General features: G+C 36.5%; 1 protein-coding gene across 1 annotated transcript in view; it reads left to right on the top strand.

Moving 5' to 3' along the window:
* Window positions 1-20007: 20007 nt before the first annotated feature.
* LOC134795484 (zinc transporter ZIP11) overlaps window positions 20008-21261 on the top strand; it is a 66477-nt gene continuing 65223 nt past the window's right edge. The window contains exons 1-2 of the mRNA XM_063767335.1: window positions 20008-20261; window positions 20589-20814. Coding sequence (XP_063623405.1) covers window positions 20154-20261; window positions 20589-20814 — 334 coding nt within the window. The 5' untranslated portion in view covers window positions 20008-20153. The remainder of the gene's footprint in view (window positions 20262-20588; window positions 20815-21261) is intronic.

Consider the following 21261-nt stretch of genomic DNA (forward strand, 5'->3'; position numbering starts at 1 on the left):
ACGTGTACTTACAGACAGTAAAAACTTATGTACACAATCACGGTAAAAATAAATGTCATGGATGACAGCAGTAAAAAATACTTAAGTACCTTTTTGTTTTATTAGACACGTGAAGACGATTAGGCCTCAAACTAAATCAAATAATTGAAATATAATCGCTTACCTGAGATCGTTTTTAGCACATATTAGTTGAATAAAAGCATTTACTGCACTCTTACACATTTAAAATGCCGAGTAAAAGCAATCCGGCTACCTTTACGAAACATTTTTGCTGAGAAAAAGCAGTGCGGCTGCTTTTATAGAACACTTTTACTGAGTAATAGTAAATTGCTAATGTTTATAGAACAAATAGTCGAGTAAAAGCACTATCGTTGCTATTAAAACACTAGAAGTGCTTTTATCCACTTTTACTCAACTCTTACAGCATCGATTTGCTTCTTATACAGATCTTACTCGATTTTTATAACACTTTTAGTCTGTATAAGTGCGCCTTTTCGCGTTGAGTAAACGCTTACAGGACTTTTACTCGACTGTTTTTACACCGTTTATAGCACCAAAAAGCGAAAATAAAAACGTGGTCTCAATTTTTATAGCACATAGATTTGCTAGTTGGGTATGCTCTTACCTTTAAATATCAGGCAGGTTCGTTACTTGAGTATGCCTTAAAGAAAGAAAAACTGTTACTGGAAATAAGAAAATCAACCGATACTGGAACACTGATCGACCTTATAGCACTTGGTCTGCCTAATTATGTAGCGGATAAAATTGATCGTGAAACTTTGCAACAGACGGAGGACTTATATAATGAACTAGGAAAATTGGAACACATGGTTGGAAACAATAAATATGATAAAAAAAATCCTACATCTCCAGATATGAAATCCAAGAAAGTTGAAGAAAAAAAGCCATGCCATGTTTGTATAACTGAAAACAAAGGGACACGCTACCATCCCGAAGATAAATGCTGGTTTAAACGGAAAAATCAAAAAGCAATTGTGAAAAGTGTGAATAACTCAGAATTGGAAGTTGAGCTGAATGAGCAGAATCCAAAAAACTAGAAGTACCACCATTAATAAAAGTAAAGTTGCTGTTAAATGATACATTAAAAGTGTCTGGGATTTATGACCCAGGTTCGAATGTGTCATTGATAAATTCTAAATTATTAAAGATAAAAGATAAAGAAAAGACAACTGATATAGAAACAGCAAACTTGAATACTATTAATGGTGCGAAGAAAACAAAGGTATAATAACACTCAAAATAAAAATATATAAAATTGAGTCAAATATGGATATTTTCGTCATAGAAAATCTTCCTTATGATTTTCTAATAGGTTTGGATTGTATAAAAAAATTCAAATTAATGCAAGATGATGAATTGAACATTTTACAATATAATAGTCCAGAAGATAAAAAGAAGTTCCTGAATGGAGAGAATATAGAAAAAGAAGAGTTGATAAGTAATTCTTCAAATGTAATTATCTAACGTCAATATTCCTGATGTACTGGGTGACGAAGATGACGATATTACTTGTACGGAGATATTACTAAATAAAGAGATTAAAAGCAGATATGAAATACATTTTAACGAACATATTAATTCAGATGAATTTGAAATGTCAGTAAACCATCTAGATTCATATCAACAAAGAGAGATTGACAAGTTAATTGAAAAATATAAATCAGTCTTTGCTAAGGATAAATATGACATTGGCACTGTACGTGATTATGAAGCTCATATAGACTTGATGGTGGACAAGTACTGTAGCAAACGTCCATATAGATGCAACACAGAAGATAGAAAAGAAATAGAAGGACAAATATCGAAACTACTAAAGAACAAATTAATTGAAGAATCTTATAGCCCGTTTGCTGCTCCGGTGACTTTGGCATATAAAAAAGAAGATGGAAAACGAACAAGGTTATGCATAGATTTTAGAGAGTTAAACAAAATCGTCGTTCCACAGTCACAACCATTCCCGCTGATTGAGGATTTAATGGTAAAAACTGTAAACTGTAAGTACTTTTCTACTTTCGACGTAAATTCCGCTTTTTGGTCAATACCTTTGAAAATTCAGGATAGATACAAAACTGCATTTGTTACCCAAGAAGGCCATTTTCAATGGACGTGCCTTCCGTTTGGTTTAAAGACTGCTTCAGCAATTTTCCAAAGAATATTGAGCAATATCATTAGAAAACATAAGCTTTCTGATTTTGCGGTAAATTTTATAGATGACATCTTAATTTTTTCGAAAACTTTCAATGAACACATACAACATATATCTAGACTACTCGAGGCAATACTAAGAGAAGGATTTAGACTTAAGTTCTCTAAATGTAGTTTTGCAAACAACCATGCTAAATATCTCGGTCATATAATCAAGAACAATTCAGTCAGACCACTTAAAGACTACTTAACCGCAGTGAGGGATTTTCCAGTTCCGAAAACAAGAAAAAATATACGCCAATTTCTAGGAAAAGTTAATTTTCATCATAAATTTATACCACATAGCGCAATTATTCTGGATCCGTTACACAATTTACTACGAAAAGATGTGAAATTTATATGGTCGCCAGCATGCCAAGAATCTTTTGAAAAAATAAAAAGTATGCTATGTTCAAAACCGATTCTGAAGATATTTGATCCTGAACTGCCAATGAATATATACACAGATGCTAGTATCGACGGAGTTGGAGCGGTTTTGAAACAAGTAGATAAAAACGGAGACAGTAAGCCCGTGGCATACTTCTCGAAGAAACTAACTGAGACTCAAAAAAGGAAAAAGGCCATATATCTAGAATGTCTTGCAATAAAAGAAGCTGCACTGGCTTATGGGAAAAGAATTTGTGGTATACTCCGATCATAAACCATTGGAAAATATGAACATCAAGGCTAGAACTGATGAGGAACTTGGTGATTTGACTTATTATCTTTCCCAATATAATTTTCAAATAAAATACAATCCTGGACAATCTAATCAAGAGGCAGACTGCTTAAGCAGAAATCCAGTACTAGAAACATATGAAAATAATGATGACTTTTTGAAAGTAGTAAATTTAATAACACTAGAAGATATAAAAAATGATCAATATAAAAATCAAGACCTACAAAATGGAAAAACAAACGCGATATTGGAAAACACAATTTATTACAAAAAGAACAAAAATAGAAATAAAATCATACTATCTGAAGCACTTAGCAAAGCTCTCATCAAAGATGTTCACAATACTTACTGCCACATTGGAAGAAGCCAGATGATAAATAAAATAACACCATTTTATACAGCGAGAAATATATTCACAAATATTAAAAAAATGTGTGATGAATGTGAAATATGTATAAAGAACAAATCGAGGAGAAAGTCAAAATATGGCTTATTGTCACATTTGGGTCCAGCAACACGCCCGTTTGAAATAGTATCTATTGATACCATTGGAGGCTTTGGAGGATCACGGTCAACAAAAAAATATTTACATCTTCTAGTTGATCATTTCACGAGATATGCATATATTTTGACATCAAAAAATCAAAACTCTAGTGATTTTATTAAACTGATAACTTATGTGACACAGAGTTATAATATTGATATGGTATTAACAGATCAATACCCCGGTATAAATTCTAAAGAATTTAAAGATTACCTAAAGAGTAAATATATAAAAATGGTTTTTACGGCTGTAGATGCGCCATTCTCTAATGGTCTTAATGAAAGGCTAAATCAAACTTTAGTCAATAAAATAAGATGTACAATTAATGAAGATGATAAGAAAACAGCCTGGACAACTACTGCACAGAAATGTGTAGAAAAATATAATGAAACAGAACACACTGTCACGAAATTTACTCCAAAATACCTTTTGGAAGGTGAAAACGTAAATATTTTACCATTAGAATTAAAATCAAAATGTTCAAAAGAAGACCTGAAAAGAGACAGAAAATTAGCCTACGAAAACACAATAAGATCTCACAAATATAATAAAGAAAAATTTGATCGGCATAGAAAAGAACACACTTTTGAAATGGGAGACATGGTCTATGTAGAAAATGGGAATAGACTGAATAGGAAGAAGATGGATGAATTAAGAATTGGACCATTTAAGATTCTAAGAAAAATATCAAGCTCCATCTATGAAGTTGATGCAGGACACAAGAAACTGGAATCTAACCTTTACCACATTACAAAATTGTCTCCAGTGGTACTTAGTACCTGAATTAAAAATTGCGTGATTGTTTTCTCCTATGTAGCGATTGCAAATCCGTGAACATTTTTCAAATCCGGATTTTCGGATTTTGGTTTGCCCGAAATCCGAAGTTCGGATTCAATCCGGATTTTAAGAAAGGAATATGCCACATAAAGGCAAAGTGAAACAAACAATCAAATTAAGTTGTTTTTATTAAAAATAAAAAAAAAACAGAATGCGTACAGTACACTGCTACGCCAATAACAAAATCTTTAAAAAATAATAGATACAAAATACATACGTACACTCCCAAGTAACAAAAGGTTCTATAACTAAGGCATTTTATCACCAAACAGTGATATAGTAGGCCTATAATGGTAACCATTGTGACTGCTTGTACTATAAAGGTTTTTAACAAAGCGTTTTGTTTCTATAAGATTAAAGACCTTTTAAGTACTATAATTTAGCTCTTAAAACGCTTATAGGATCATACAAAAGAATCTTTAAAGTGCTGCACTGTAATAGATATGCAAAAATCGATTATGGTACTATTTAATACTATAGACGACTTTACTGATGCTTTTATGTACCTATTTTGCACTAATCATGCGTCAAAGTAACTTTTATAGTACTAGTATTGTAGCAGTATCGTAAACACTATTAGAGGATCAATCTGCACTATAAAAGGACTTTGCACGACCATTACGTAACGTTTTAGCTTTTTAAAAGCTCTCTTAACATCGCTTAAGGCTAGAAGAGTTCTCTAAAAGTCATGAAAGTTTTTCTATAGTGCTATATAGTACCATAAAAGTTACCTGGTACGTTGCTAAATAACTTAAATCGTAACTTAAGAAATGGCTGCTGTTTTCTGCCATAATAGCACATTAGCGGCACGGCTGGAGCCTATGTGTACTATAGCAGCCACAGTTGGAACAAGTCCTTATTTTATTAATTTTAATTTAATTAAAACATGAAAATTATGAGAGCGCATTGTCAAATTTGAAATCAGCATAATGATTCTATCGATACAATTATTTTCGCATGTACAATGTACCGGCATAGTAACGGTCCACAAATGCTTTTTAGTACATCCTTTTTATTACCTAAATACAAATGTCACTTTAAGAAACAATGGCGAATGAACTTATTTAATATTTTAGGCACCCACGACGCAAGTATGATAAAAAAGATCACTGGAATCGTTTACGGTGCAAAATAGCACTATAAACATGTTTCATTGGTTACTTTTATAATTCCAAATTGCGACATAAACGTTTTTAGTACTAAAGAGCGTTTCTCGTCACTTTTACATTTCAACCATAGAGCTGATTTATCACCGTGAGAGCCTTTATGTAATGTTTATAGAATAAATCAGTGATAAAACTAGGGCCTATCTGGGGTTTTGTAAACGTTTACAACACCATTATAGTGCTAATCATGAACACTAATTAGCACGCTCCAAAACGTTCTCAGGACTTTTATAGTACCAAATTTTGTTACTTGGGCTGCTACGCCAATAAAAAAAGCGGACGCGGGGCAAGCATACCGGTGCGAGCGAGTGCGCGACGCGCAATGCCCGGCTGGCAATAGCTCTCCCGCGTTACCGCTTGATGTGCACCGCTTTTTATTTCGCATTAGCATTAATTTTGAGCAAATTAGTACTGGTGGGAAAAAATCCGAAAAACCGGTTTTTTCTTTTAAAAATCCGAATTTTAAAACGGATTTTCAAACGCTCCAAAATCCGGATTTTTGAACTTCGAATAATCCGGATTGCAATCACTACTCCTATGCAATTTTTTTTCTCTAGGAGGGAGATGTAAAGAAAATAGTAATACCTATTTTCTTAATGTTAACCTTTATGCGGCTAGCCGCTTTAGCCATAGACTTTATCAAGTGTCATGAATAACATTTAAGACATTGACATCCATCATAGGAAAAATATTGAATACTATAAAATAGATAAAGATTGATTTTATGTAAAAGAAATAACAAAACCCTAGAATAGAGGCTTTAAATGTTGTTTCTTTATTCTTTACAGGTAAAAAGGTACTTTATATTTCAAACAAATATTGTAGAAGATAAGATGTATTTAGTTCGGTTTTAAAATAAAACTTTATTCTTTACAGAGAAACGCAATTTCGCCTTTATTTCATGCACCATAGTGTGTCACTATTATATTTATATTTGTATTTTTGTCATAAAAGCGTAATTTATGTAGGTACAGATACCTAATTATAGAGTCGAAACAGTTAAATATATCTCCCTGAGATCATGGTATAATAATATACCCTGAGATCTAGATTCCTACGATACAGGCTGAGCTTATATATATGATTTGTTTTTTTTTATTAATTATTAACATAACAATTTGTATCAGACATAAGTGGCAGTAAGCTCTCCACCGTTAGACTCTGTGCGGAAAGAGAAGAGTCGTAGTTTGTATTTGTTTCCACATGTTAGACTATAATAAAAAAGCACTTAATAAAGTAATTAGTAAGTAGAGTTTTTTTTTATAACCCATCCACAATATTTTTACACTCTTCATGTGAGAACTCGCTTTTAATGAACTCCGGCTGTAACTTTTACAGTCAGTAAAGTTTTAAGGACTACAATTAGTAAGTATAGTACATATAATAATCAGATCTAGCGAATAAGCCGCGAGTGCACGACAAGTATTGTTTGCTGTAGATTGCGTGCTTTATGCGAGACTTGCATAAGTTGCGCTAATGGGCCGGGTAATCTAAAGGGAAATTAGTCCAATCATGCTATTAGTTTAGACTGCTAACTACTGAGTCATGTACTCTGGAGATAGAATAGAATACGATCTAGATGTTCTAGATACAGATAGTCGGTGTGGATATAATTAACGGAAACATGCTCACCGACAGACCTTTTTCCGCTCTGGAGCATTCTATCGCTTCATCAATTTCCGATTAAACGAACATTAGGTTGCGGAAACGTGGTATGGGGGTCAGTTATGAACTTTTAAGTTATAATAATTATAATCTGATAAGGTGATAGGTTAATAAGGTGATCGATATCTGATAAGGTGATAGATTAATTACTAAATTAAAACATAAGTAATTTGAAACAATATTTCACTAATTATATGTATTTTTTATCTTGTTTTATGTAACTATTATAGAATTGATTTCTCGTGACAAAAATCAACTCAAATAGGCTATCACCTATTTCCCGTCTAACAAAAGTAAAAATAAAACCTACAGTCAAACTTTTTACATCTCCATCTACGTAAAGTCGCATGCATTTCTATCAACTCTATCAAGGCATTATTTTAAAGGCATCCAAATTGACACGTGCCTAAGAAATCTACTAGTAAGTATACTAAACTCAGATTCGTCGAATTATGCGCAGGATTCTACACACATACCTAGTTACTTTGAGCTAAATCTCCATCTTAGCATCCGGTTATTTTATTATTTCCTAGTTTCGTAGATTAAGTAAGTTTTCGAAAAAAGTGTAATAGTAAAATGGTCCAGATTAAAGCGCGCATCAAGGGAAGCCGCTGCAACTGGGCATGCGCGTGCCGACGTTTTTGCCGCCATCATCGGTCGTAGCTAGGATGACCAGATATGCCGAAGTTTTCGGAACAACCTGATTAAATTCAGCCCCTGAATTCGGTCATCTCCCGAAATTTGTGGAGTTCGAGACCGAACATTTTTTTTCCGCTTTTAGTACGATGCAGAACATTTTGTTTTCACTTTTTGATTCCCGTAATATTGCATTGTACCTAGCGCCATATAAAATAAAGTTTTTCATTCGGAAAGTTACAGTTTGTGTTTTAAAGTTAATTATTTCTTAATTGACAGAGCGTTAGCGAAGGTCTTCGTTTCAGCTCGACCAAAAATGCTTTCTTATGTCCGGATGTTCTTCTCTATATTCGGTCGCATTTCTCAACCGATTCTCGTGAAATTTTGTGAGCAGGTTCGAGGATTTTTTTTTGTCGTTTCAGTTAAAAAAAAAACGAAATGGCCGAGCCATACATTTATTCAGTTTTAAGCATACGCGCGAGGTCTACAGCTCACAGAGCCACTATAGTGTATCTTGTACCTTGTACATACGTTTAAATTTAAGGAAAGGAAAATATATGATTTAGTATTTCAACAAATAAAAGTCCCAAATACTACTAGTCCCGAATTTTGAATTTAGTTGTCCTGTAAAATAGGAAATCCGATGTAAGGTGGTGACCCTACCCGTGCCCGTAGTGAATGCGCATGATTGATGGACACGTCGTCGGCTGACGCTAGAGGTGTGAAGTGACACTGGCCTTGGGATCTCGGATAATGAAAAAATGCCTGAGATTATTTTAACGGCGGTGTTCTTATTGCACCTAATGTGGATTAGCAACCAAATGAATCTTTTATGTTTCTAGGGCTGCGGGATTGCTATGATGGAAATCGTTTATCGCCACTAAACGTCAATCGTCAATCAAAAGTTTAATTTATCGACATGACAGGCGTGACAAAAAATCACATATCTTCATTAAAGTCTGTGCAGAAAGAAAAGTGTCGTGGAATGTATGGGGTGGTATGGGGCCCAATACATTCCACGACTCTTCTCTTTCCGCACAGACTCTACCTAGCTCACTGCCTATGTTTCAATTGGCGTTTTCTAATATAAACTAGCACCCCGATATCAATGAAAAAACCATAGATTCGTAATCGCTGTCTCTCCGTCAAACTGTGGCTTAGCTCAAACAGTTCTTGGGAGAATAAGTCAAAATTGTTCCATGTTCTGTAGAGTTTACTGGCTTAGGTATTTGTAGCAGCATACGCATACCTACATACAACATACAGCGGGATGAGCTTGACGCCTCTGACAGAGACTGGTGGGAGGGTTCAGGCAATAGGGATATACGAGTAGAAGAAACGAAGGGAGGCCTTTGCCCAGCAGTGTCCAACATCTAGGCTCATAATGATAGAGCTTTTTAGCGAAGTAGAAATATTGCACATGTCTATAAGGGCCCAGCAAGATAATTATGGTTTAAAGTCCATTTATTTTCTGATGTCGACAGATGCATCCCGTGCATACGTGTGCGCTCCGAAATCAATAGCAACAGTAAACAACACCGCTACGTAATCGGCGCCGTCGTCGTTATGTGCATGGAAAGCAGTCACACACATCAGAGCGATGCGCAGAGGCAATCGCCGTCGTTCAGCTACCCCGGTGAGGGATTTATAAGTGCATCAGGTGCGTTTTTGATGTCAATAATTCACATAACATTCAGTACCTCCAAATATGGTGAACCAATCTAAATTCTGATAAACCATTTCCGTAACTTAGGGCGCCAAGTGTTAGCGAACCTTCCAATTGAGATTGATTCTGAAATGGCATGCGTGTCTACGCAAATACTTACAATCTTCAGGAATATGTATATATGTAAGTAGTTAAGTAGCTACAACCCAGATACATATTATATTCCTGAAAGTTGTTATGTATTCATGATTTAATTTTATTCGGTAAGTTTATGAGGTAAAATAAGTTTATAAAGTACCTATGTTTATTTTTACCTTATTTATCGATCATATTTATTTTAAGTTGATGATGATGATGATGAAGATGAATGTTAGAGTGAACAACTTATTAAAAAATCAAATCAAATCAATCACACTGAAAGCCAGCGTCAGCGCAATATTAAAGTGAGTGACATTTGATTGTACCTATTGAGATCGGTGACATGTATGTAGGTTTATTGTTTGAAAGCAGCTAGACTATACCTAGGAACCCCAGACAGTGACACAGTGGTTGTAAAGATCTAGATCGTTACAACTTGCGTGTAAATGGTTGAAAATCGCACACTGGAGTGAATTGCAATAAAATTGTAGATACGTAATTAAGCGCAGTTAAGAAGCCGTGATTAGTCTTAACTTAATTGATTCATTTGTGTTACGAAAATTAACTATATAAATTGCATTGTATTGTATTTATTGTACTTAATTCGTACACATATAAGTCTATAGCATACGCTAACATACTTTCATGCATCTACTACTACTACTACTTAAATAGAAATCGCTTAACTGCCGTAACACAATGGAATCAAATACATTTAGACTAATTACAGGTGCTTAACTATGTACAATTTTTTTGCAATTTACTCACGCCTTAACATTCGCTTAACTTTGCAACGCGTATATAATTTGTATTACAGTTCTTATGCCAGAAAACGCTAAATCGAGAGTCACACCGTGAACAGCCGTGTACAAAAATGTTAACAACCTGTACAGAATGAAAAAACCTGCCTAAATAGGTGAAGGATAAGATAAGGAGGAGGAGGAGGGATAAGTTCGCCTTTGTACTAATGACGAATGTTATTTTTCCTGTTTTGTTTTGATTTTTGTACAATAAAGTGTTTTACTACTACTACTAAGGAGAGAGGTCAACTAAGAAAATTTGCTATAGTTCATTTTTGATTAAACTTGCCATGTTTATTAATTTCTTACGTCAAATCTTTACGCAGTTAATAAACCTGAACCCTACATAGAACATCCAGGTGTACCTACATATATACAGGTATAATAGGGATCATACTATCAATTCAAGGAATGTATAGTGGCGGTGAAGATTTTAATCCGTTGATTACGTCCGTAGAGGCCGTTGTTAATACGAAGTATTTTATCAATAACCCCATCAACTGCCCGCTAATCAACGCCGCCGCCGTAACAACGGACTGCAATTAATTGCTATGGGACGAACGCGTCCCCAGCATGCGCGAGCGCCTGCCACGCGTCAGTAGGCAGATCGTTGCCTCGCGCTGCCGTAAAGTAAACTGATTAATTCATTCACTAACCACCCGAGTATGAATAGCTAGTACAAAACGGCTCGATATACCCCGCTGATTACGAGTTGAACCGAAAGACGCACGCAGCCACCGTAGCGTTCAAGCCTCCCGCTAGAGCGTCATTATTCAAATTTTCGCTGTGCCAGTTGCCCGCTTGTTCCGGCCTCAGCTTTCTGCCCTATTTCCTAGCGGTCTGAAATTACGATTAGTCCGGCCGAAATGAGCGGCGGTCATCCGTGGTGGATGGCCGTGTGAACGGCCCGTTATGCAAACAGTTTACGCTTTATACGGATAAAATTGTAGCTCAAAACCTATAAGTCGGATGTTCAATGCGTTTGGACAGTACTTAGGATCTATACCTACATCTGAGACACAAAGAAATTGTAGTTCAAATTAAACGGAACCTTGTCATTACAGGTTAGTAATTGTTAAAAATAATATTTCTTAGAATAACGGCAACCCGGGCATTGTTTACGAGCAAAGTTTAAGAATGCCTTGTGATAAGCATGTCGGATTTTACATGAGTAGAGAGTAGAGTACCTTCCATTACATTAGGGCTAAAACAATCAGCTCTCATTTGAATACCCAACAATTACTCAATGCATTTCAGCGGCAATTTCACACAAGGCGAAGTGATAATACAATACGCATCTGTTTGTAGAATGTCCCCTTGCCATCTCACGAAACATTAATTCGATGGAGCTCCACTTAATTTTATAGGTACTCTATAAGTTACTCAGGTACTTAGTACATCTCATTTCTATCGGAATCATCTAGGGGAGAGTGGGGTTAAACGTGCCGATTTTCATAAAATACAAATTTAATCTATGAAAACAGTATGAATAAGGTATGTTGCTTGCGCTATATTAAATAATTATTATTTGCGTTTCTGAATAGTGATATTGTTTTGTGCATCGTTAAACTGTTTTATTACCAGAATTTTTTTCATGAGATAGGTCGGAACGGAACAATTAACTAACCCCGCTATGGGGCTGGTTGTTCCGTTGCTTAAAATTCTAACTTATTCGTCAAATATTTTAATCTCGGTTCACACACGCTAAAATAGTACTTTCCAGTTCGTCGAAATGTGATTATTTTTTGTGTACTATCAACAGTTAGTACAAAAAACCAAAGCAAAAATGGGATTTTCCGTGGGGTTAGTTGTGCCCTCGTTTTTGATTTATTTTCCATAACTACTATTCTACTGTAATGGAAGGAACGAAAACGGCTCCTGCAATCGCATAGTGGTCTGACTTTTCGCGACAAACATCATACGAATCGCTCCATGGTTTACTTGCGTTCATATTCCCATCGGAACAACTTGCCCCCGGCACGTGTAATCCCGCTCTCCCCTACTAGTTCTACTACTTATCTAGTTGTCTGTGTTTATGTCATACAAAATCATTATCATCTTCTTAACCTTCACTTTTAAGCTTCCACGAAAATAGAGTAACCACGAACGGCCTTCCCTCGTTAAGACTCGTTTGAATGCGTAAGTAATCCACATACAGCGGGACATAATTCCCGAGTACGCCAGTAGCGCCTCCGATTACTACCTACAACCAATGGTTACTGGAATACTCAGCCCAGCACTTACGATTGAAACCTTACCTTGAACTGCCACTTAGCCTAACCTAACCTACATGCACTACATACGCGTATTATTGACTGTTATACTTGTTGACATGAATAATCATGTTGACGTCCCATTTGGTTGTAGGTACATACAGGTGTAACAACACCATCTGAGGGAGTCCCGTGGAAAATTTGTCGGATGGGGCCCTCCTCAATTTTTCTTTACAATAATACCTATGTTAGGATTCCTGGCTTGTAGCCAGCGGGGCCGGGTATTTTACTAGTTCAGCCATGTTGGAGTACGACGTAGGCGTTACGAGTAGGTACAGTCACCTGCAATAATATGTTACACAACGAAGGCCGCAAAAATATCTGACACGATCTTATTTGTAGAGCCATAAGAGCGTGTCACATATTTTTGCGGCCTTCGAAGAGTAACATATTATAGCAGGTGACTGTACAGATGTAGAGCATAATTATTTCCCATCGTAGTTATTTTCACGGAAACGTACGAACGTGTCTTGCTATTTCAGTCAGTCTTGGTACAAAAAGTACTGAGGTTGACTGAAGTAGCATGACAACACAGACCAACCCCTGACAAGTACGAGCGTTTCCGAAAAAATACGATGGAAAACAATTACGCACTAGTTGCACTACTTACATCTGTACTGCTTTTTATTTGTAAGCAGAGTTGCAGAAGTAAACACTGTTTGCAAAGGCAGCAGCTAAAGTAGTAACGCGTGCTTAAAACGATTGGAATAGGCTCGTCTATTGTTTACGGAAAACGGTCAGGGTTAATTATATACCAAGCACCTACATACAATAAAAATTAAGACCAGATTCAGATATTGTTGATAATAATTATCATACCTGATAAAGGTATTATAATACCCATTTCTGACCTTTTCAAAAGTGCCATCTAACCTTGGTACCTACTTACATTCTTATTTTAACATATTCTCATCTAATATTACGGTAAAATATGCAGTTTATTTAATTGGACACATGTATACTAAGAGTGTAAATAACGGTAATAATTAAGATGTCCGTATCATAGACAGAAACGAGTCATCGCAATTAAATGCTTATTTTATCGCTAACAATTGAAATTTAGGGTAGACTTTTTTTCCGGATTTTTTAGGTCAGTCGAACTGTATTCCAAATTATCTAAGCCATATTATGTAGGTGTGTATAGGTACTGCCTACAGTAAACGTAAACCTTAAGTAAAAATTATGCAACTACTTTGACGCTACCAAATTCACTAATAATGAATTCTTAAGTAAATTTTGTCTGGATGAAACCTTTACTAGTTCATCTGTTAAGTTCACCTATGATTGTACTCTGCTATCGTGTTTTTACATAATATTATGGAATAAGTATGGGACATTTTTTGTGAGATTAGTTTCTGAAACGTTAATGCAATTGAAAATTCTTGACCATTATCCAGTCCAAGTTGAACCGTCAACTGTAACCGTCCGTTACCGTTTACGGTTCAATTTGTAATGGTTAATAGTCAATTGCAATTAACGTTCGGCCAACCCTGGTAGGTATAATCATCATTCCCCGATACAACCAAGCTTTACTTTCTAATAAAGGTTTTTAGTTTTCTACAAAACCTCTGTAGTATTAGACAGATTAATTTTAAAAATACGGAAGAGCTATCTTTACATGAAAACAAATTTGTCTTTCTAACTATCGGCTATGTGACTACCACCGTGTCTAAATACGGAAAACACACGTTTTGTTCCAATTCCCACGTATTTAAATAACACTTAACTCGATTTGTCAAGTAATAAAAACAGTATTTACAAAATTAAGTTTTAGTAAGTTAAATGCCGACGTGACTTCTTAATAGCAATGTTTAAGTGATAAAATAGTTGTTTGCTGAGAGATTTAATGTGATAAACTACGTGTCTCTAATATAATGAAAATCATATTATTTTATAGCGGCATTGCCACTGTACTGTGAGTCATCGTACTCATCGTTTCTTAGGTAGGTACCTATATACTTTCTGATTGAACGTTAGAACTGAAATGAAGCAAGTAACATAGATATCAGAGAGAAAGGCTTTTTCTTAGAAATGTAAACGTCTACTTATATCTAAGTATTTAAGTAGATATCGTGCCAATAGAAAATATCTATTAATAATTGTAAACTGAATTTAACTGATTTTTAGTTGTCGGTGAGAACTGCTGGGGAAGAAAATGCATGTTTTAGTATGTAAGTTAGTTTTTAATAGGATCTTATGTACATTTTACTCTGTTATTCTCCTAATAAATAAAATAAAATAAAAATATTTTAGCAGTCTACCGTAAATTGGTCGAAGAGATACCTATGTAGTTTAGATAGGTATATTATTCAGAAACCAGCACCAACTTTCAATGTGTTGATGATTTTCGGTAAGCACGCAACGCACGTCGGCAAGTAGAAGTTACATTGAAAATTAAAGTGGTACAGTCAACTGTAAAAATATGGGTTAAGGTAGGCGTCACAAACCCGGTTTCACCGAAATCGAAATAACCGGCTAAACCGGGTTTACAGCTAATTGCAATAACCGGGTTTTCACTTTGACAAAACCGGCTTTTTCGAGGTTTTCGATTTTACAGTTTTATATAAGTTAATTATTTTAAAGAGCAAATTAAAAAAAAAAAACAATACATTATACGCACTAATTGTATAAATAAATAGCTTTTTAGTCTCCAACGTTATATCTATTTGCGCAGTTTTGCAGATAGGCTGCTTAGGTGCACCTTGAAGTTGAGGCTTCAATCCAGGATGCTTCGAAGATATTTAGGAAGGAAGTTGTGTCGGAGAACATTGCCCCTGAATTTTACTCTCAGCTCCTTGTTGGCCAGTTTGTTACACAGGTGAAAGCAGGACACCTCAGTCTTGGAAGTACTGGGGCACAAACGCTACCGAGAGAAATAGTCATCTAATAGATCCAGGTCCTTTTCCAGGGTATTTTGTCCCATTTCCAAGCTGTCTTCTTGTGTCACATACAAGGGCCAGGTCATCAGCATAAGCAAACTTCCGCGAGGTGGTGTTAGGCAGGATACGACTCAACCATCACTATTTTCAGACCTATGACAACTAATACTAGGCGATAAGGCGATATTGAGAGTGTCGAAAATCCGCTAGCATGTACCGCTCAGAGGCCACTGAGGTACCATCTATTGATCTCCTTGTGAAGACTAGGTCCGGGTTGTGGTCACTTCTCCATCGATCTGATTTGAACGTTCCTTTGCCTTTGTTAGAAATGGCTAAAACAATATCTGCCCAGTCCATGCTCGCCTCCCCGTTGGCGTCAGAATTCCTATATCCCCAGCTGGTATGTATTGTGTATATGTTGTGGAAGAATTAATATTAAAGCATTGATCCTCAAAATACTTGCTTATTTTACGTATAATTTGTAAATTATACGTAAAATCGAAATCACCGAAAAAACCGGAAACCCGGTTTTGCTGTTTCACAAAAACCGAAAAACCGGTTTTCTAAAATACGCACGGTTTTGTGACCCCTAGGTGTAGGTGTAGCCAACTTATTCAAAAATATGTCCCATAGTTCTTAATTCGCTGACATAAGAGCTATGGGACATATTTTTGAGATGATCTGTGCACCCATATTTTTACAGTTAACTGTACCTATATCGCCGTTGACTTAAGTAGGTATCATAATAACGCAATCATGTTAGAACTGTGGGCGCAGCACGGTTCCATTTTTATCGTCTATCACTATGCGCGTCCCTTTCGCACTTACGTACTTGTTAGAACGTGACAGGCATGGTGACAAGGGATAAAAACGCGACCGTGCTACGCCGCCTGGTCATCAGGGTCCTGGCCTTACTTATGCGATAGATTCTAAATAATAAAGAGCATTAAAATAGGTACCGAACCTACTTTATATTTCCTAGCAATGTAGCTGTCGTCACAGAATAAATAATAGTATACTATTAGGTACAGAAGACTCACTCTCTAACAAAGCGCGTCTGTTACGATGGACAGATATGGCCGCTAGGTGGCGACAGCGCCACGCGCGGCTTATGGCTAGCCACCAAAATTGGTGTGGAACGGATGTACTTGTAGTAGCTACCTGTTGCAAAACGACGAATTCGCGGAGTGAGCCACGCCTGCTGTCGTAAAAACTATAGCTTGGCAAAAAAAGTAGAAATTAAAAAGTGGCAACACTGTAGTGTCGTCCCGTTTTCTTATATAAATTGGTTTGAAAGGGACGACACTACAATATTGCCACTTTTTAATTTCTACTCTTTTTTGCCAAGCTGTAGTGTCTACGCCAATTCTTCGGATTAGCCGACCCCAGGCTTCCATTACCCGTGGCAAAAAGCCGGGACAATGGCCAGGAAGATGATGATGACCATGAAAGTAATATTTGTTTTAATAGGTTATGGGCCCACTAAGCGTTGTGCGCTCATAATTAACCTATTAAAACACTTCCACTGCGTGAACCCTTTATAGGGCAGAATAAGATACTATACTGAAATAATTAATAACCACCCAATAACCTCATATTTTTGTATTTTTAGGGGTCCGTACCAAAACGGTACAAAAAAGAACCCAGAGGGCAGAACCCAGAATTCGCACCATAAAGGGGCCCACTGATTAACAGTCCGCCGGACGGTATCGGCCTGTCAGTTGTTCGGAACTGTCAAAATTTTGTTCTAACTGACAGGCCGATACCGTCCGGCGGACTGTTAATCAGTGGGCCCCTTAAGGCGCGAATCTGTCCGTCCGTCTGTCTGCCACATTACTAAATAACTCGAGAACTACTTGAGCTATCCATTTGAAACTTGAAATAGTTATATGAACGCTGACCCAGCTAGACACATTAAAAGTGTTATTTTATTAATTATTTTTAATGATATATGAAAAATGCCCCATATGAAGAGGGGGCAAAATTTCAAAGTCTAGTTACTAGGTCAAATTGTACATTTCAAAACAATTTTTGTTTTTTTTTTGCATAGCAAAAATTGATTTATGAAGGAAAATGTTTAATACCATTCACCCCTCCCCTCTACCAAAACTACCAATGAAAAACCGGACAAGTGCGAGTCGGACTCGCCCACCGAGGGTTCCGTACTTTTTAGTATTTGTTGTTATAGCGGCAACAGAAATACATCATCTGTGAAAATTTCAACTGTCTAGCTATCACGGTTCGTGACTTTCGTGAGATACAGCCTGGTGACAGACGGACGGACGGACGGACAGCGGAGTCTTAGTAATAGGGTCCCGTTTTACCCGTTGGGTACGGAACCCTAAAAATCATGAAATTTTTACATAACAATAACATTATCAATGATGTAAATTGATGTATATTAACCATAGATATGCCTCTACGTTTGACTTTTTTAGTTTTTATATTATTGTAAAAATTTGGAGCGAAAAATAGATTTCATACGAATTTTTAAATGCTCCTTATCTCTTGTAAGTTTTAAAAATTCTAAAAATATCAAAAGGGTGTAGTTGATACTTACCTATACTTACAACAAATGTTGCATTAATTAAACTGTCGTGAGCCATATTAACATTAAGATTTTTTATTATTATTTTAGTCACGATTATTATGTCGCGCGAAGTAAAATTGTCTTAAAATGTTGCAAATCCAACTATTAGCCCCCATTCGCACGGGAGCTTTTTCAACGCGCGTTAAAAAATCTCTTAAATCTGTCCTCACTCTAAATTGGATTTAACGACCAAGGCTTAAAGTCGAAAATCCAACAACGCTTGATAAAAAGCGCCACCGGTGTCGTGTGAATAAATACACATGTATCCATTTGTGTCATTCAAGCGCTTTTTTAACGCGCGTTGTAAAACCGCCCGTGGCAATGGGGGCTTAGGTTGTGTGAATGACACAAATGGATAACCATGTATCTATTCACACCGGGCTCAGCACGGTTCCATTTTTATCGACTATCACTATGCGCGTCCCTTTCGCACTTACGTACTTGTTAGAACGTGACAGGCATGGTGACAAGGGATAAAAACGCGACCGTGCTAAGCCGCCTGGGATGTAACGGATGTGGTTTTATCGGAACCGAAAACGGAAACAGATGTTTTCAATTTAGTTTAACGGAACCGAAAACGGAAACGGAACCGAAAACGGAACCGGAACCAGAATCGGAGCCTAACTTTTTAACGATGTAGTCGTTTTCCCCTTTCTAGATTAAACCTTCAGACAAAGTTTACACTTAGCCGTGTCCCCACTAACTTCATCAAAATAGTTCGAAATCGAACTTGATTTCGGCTTCATTGTGCGTTTTTTACACACTAACATTCACCACACACACTACACACAGTCAGTATATATTAGTCAGTACACAACAAAACACATACGATTTTAATTGTAATAACACGAATAAAACAAGATATACAAACAAACAACAAATTAGCGTAGCACGTGGCAAGCGGGGCGATGAACGAATGACTGGTATGAACCTGTTTGTTTTTGATGTACGCCGCCGCCGCGCGAAGCATTGACATCCGTTATAACTTCCGTTTCAAACATAACGGAACCGGAACAGAAACGGATGTGTAATACCAAACGGAAGTTCCGCCTTAACGGAAACGGAACCGGAGCTCCGTAACATCCCTGATTCACACGACAGCGGTGGCGCTTTTTATCAAGCGTTGTTGGATTTTCGACTTTAAGCCTTGGTCGTTAAATCGAATTTAGATTGCAGACAAATTCAAGCGCTTTTTTAACGCGCGTTGAAAACGCTCCCGTCCGAATGGGGGCTTACAGTTTTTGACATAATAGGAACTTTCAGCCTGTGTATAAATAGGTATTGATAAAACCCACATAAAACCTAAACATACTTATATAAATGTATAATAATGACGCGTATAATATACCTTCAGACTATATTTATAATAAAATTATAGTTATAGGTAAGCCAACGAATGCGAACTAAGGGTAGGTTATGGGTCGCTCGTTGGTCTTCGGAGTTACATTCGCACACCGAACGAACGCAACGAAGGAAGACGCCCGTTCCGACTAAAATTCGCATGATATTGGACGACGACATAATCATTGTTGCTTGGCAAAAAAGAGTAGAAATTAAAAAGTGGCAATATTGTAGTGTCGTCCCTTTCAAACCAATTTATATAAGAAAACGGGACGACACTACAGTGTTGCCACTTTTTAATTTCTACTCTTTTTGCCAAGCTACACGGCTAGCTTTATTAACCATAACGATTCGAGTTAGCACAGAAAAGAACATTAAACGAAACCGGAGGTATTATAATTAATAGTATGGAAACGATGGAAAGCAAGTTTTGTCAGTAACAGTAGGATAACAAAACTATACCTACTCATCCCTCTTTAAGACTGTGTTTTTTTCTGCCAAACTTTTTCTATCGACTGAGGCTTAAAAAACTCGCATCCAAGCCGTAGTTGTTTAAAAAAGTCAACTGACGTTTAATGACAGTGACAGTTGATACACGCACGTAGACCCAGTCCCGCGAGGTATATAAATAGGACATGTTTAGCTGCAATTAATTTAAAAACATCTCGCGTGGAAGAGATGAACAACCAAGAGTACTTAATAAGCAAATTCGTTACTTAAAGATATAATTCAAGATGATTGAAGGGTACGGGGCAGTGACCCAAGCCCTTCTGGGGACTCTCTTGACGTGGGGACTCACAGCAGCCGGCGCTTCTTTAGTATTTTTTGTACGAGGAAAACAGGTACGAAACTTATTACAACTTAGTTATGAAACCCTCCACAGATAAGAATTATATGATCCATGATAAACAATAATTTTTCAAAATAATTAAAAACTTGAATGAATATTTTGGTGTAGTTACAAGTAAGACAGTAACATTGAACAAATCTCTCGTGAGTTTCTTACGATGAGTAGTGAGAGGAACGTCTGAATCATTTGCTACCAATGGAATTTTGATCCCACTCAATAAATTTAAAGCAAAATTTAGATACATTTTGATAAGTAAATTTATCACACTATACGCATGATACTGTGATTTGGTATGCTAATTGAACATGTTTAATTGCAGAGAAAACTTCTTGATGTTTCACTTGGTTTTGCCGCTGGTGTTATGACTGCGGCATCATACTGGTCACTCTTGGACCCAGCAATAACACTTTGTGAGAAACAAGGGATATATGGCAAATATTCTTTCCTGCCTGTTGCTGCGGGATTCCTGCTTGGAGCTGTATTTGTATTTGGAACTGATGTATTCTTAGACTATTTGGGACTCAATTCAGCCAATATGATGATGTGTAAGTACCATACAATTCCTAATATATCTTTTTTTGTATTAATCTTTTACTTGGTGGTTTGTAATAACATTCTATGGCTGCTTTTTTGTGTTTGTGTTATTAAGAAAGAGAGGCAACACAAATATTTGGGAAAATATGGCCACATGGTTACTGATATTACTCAGTTGTTTGAAGAACACTGTCATGTATTTTATACGTAACTAGATAGTCTTCCGAATTCGAATTCGGACATTCGGAAGATGGCGGGTCACTTCTGGATGAAATTGGCTCGGGACCGGGATCAGTGGCGTACTTGAAGAGAGGCCTATGCTCAGCAGTGGGTGATAAAAGGCTGATATGATGAACTAGATAGTCACTCAATTTAGTCTCATTAATCTAACTGTATTTCTATAGTAAGTTAGTTGAGGGATTGGAAGCCGGTCCAATGATATTGTGATTGTTTTTATT

This window comes from Cydia splendana, chromosome 12, assembly GCF_910591565.1.
Source record: "Cydia splendana chromosome 12, ilCydSple1.2, whole genome shotgun sequence".
NCBI classification, from domain to species: Eukaryota; Metazoa; Arthropoda; class Insecta; order Lepidoptera; family Tortricidae; genus Cydia; species Cydia splendana.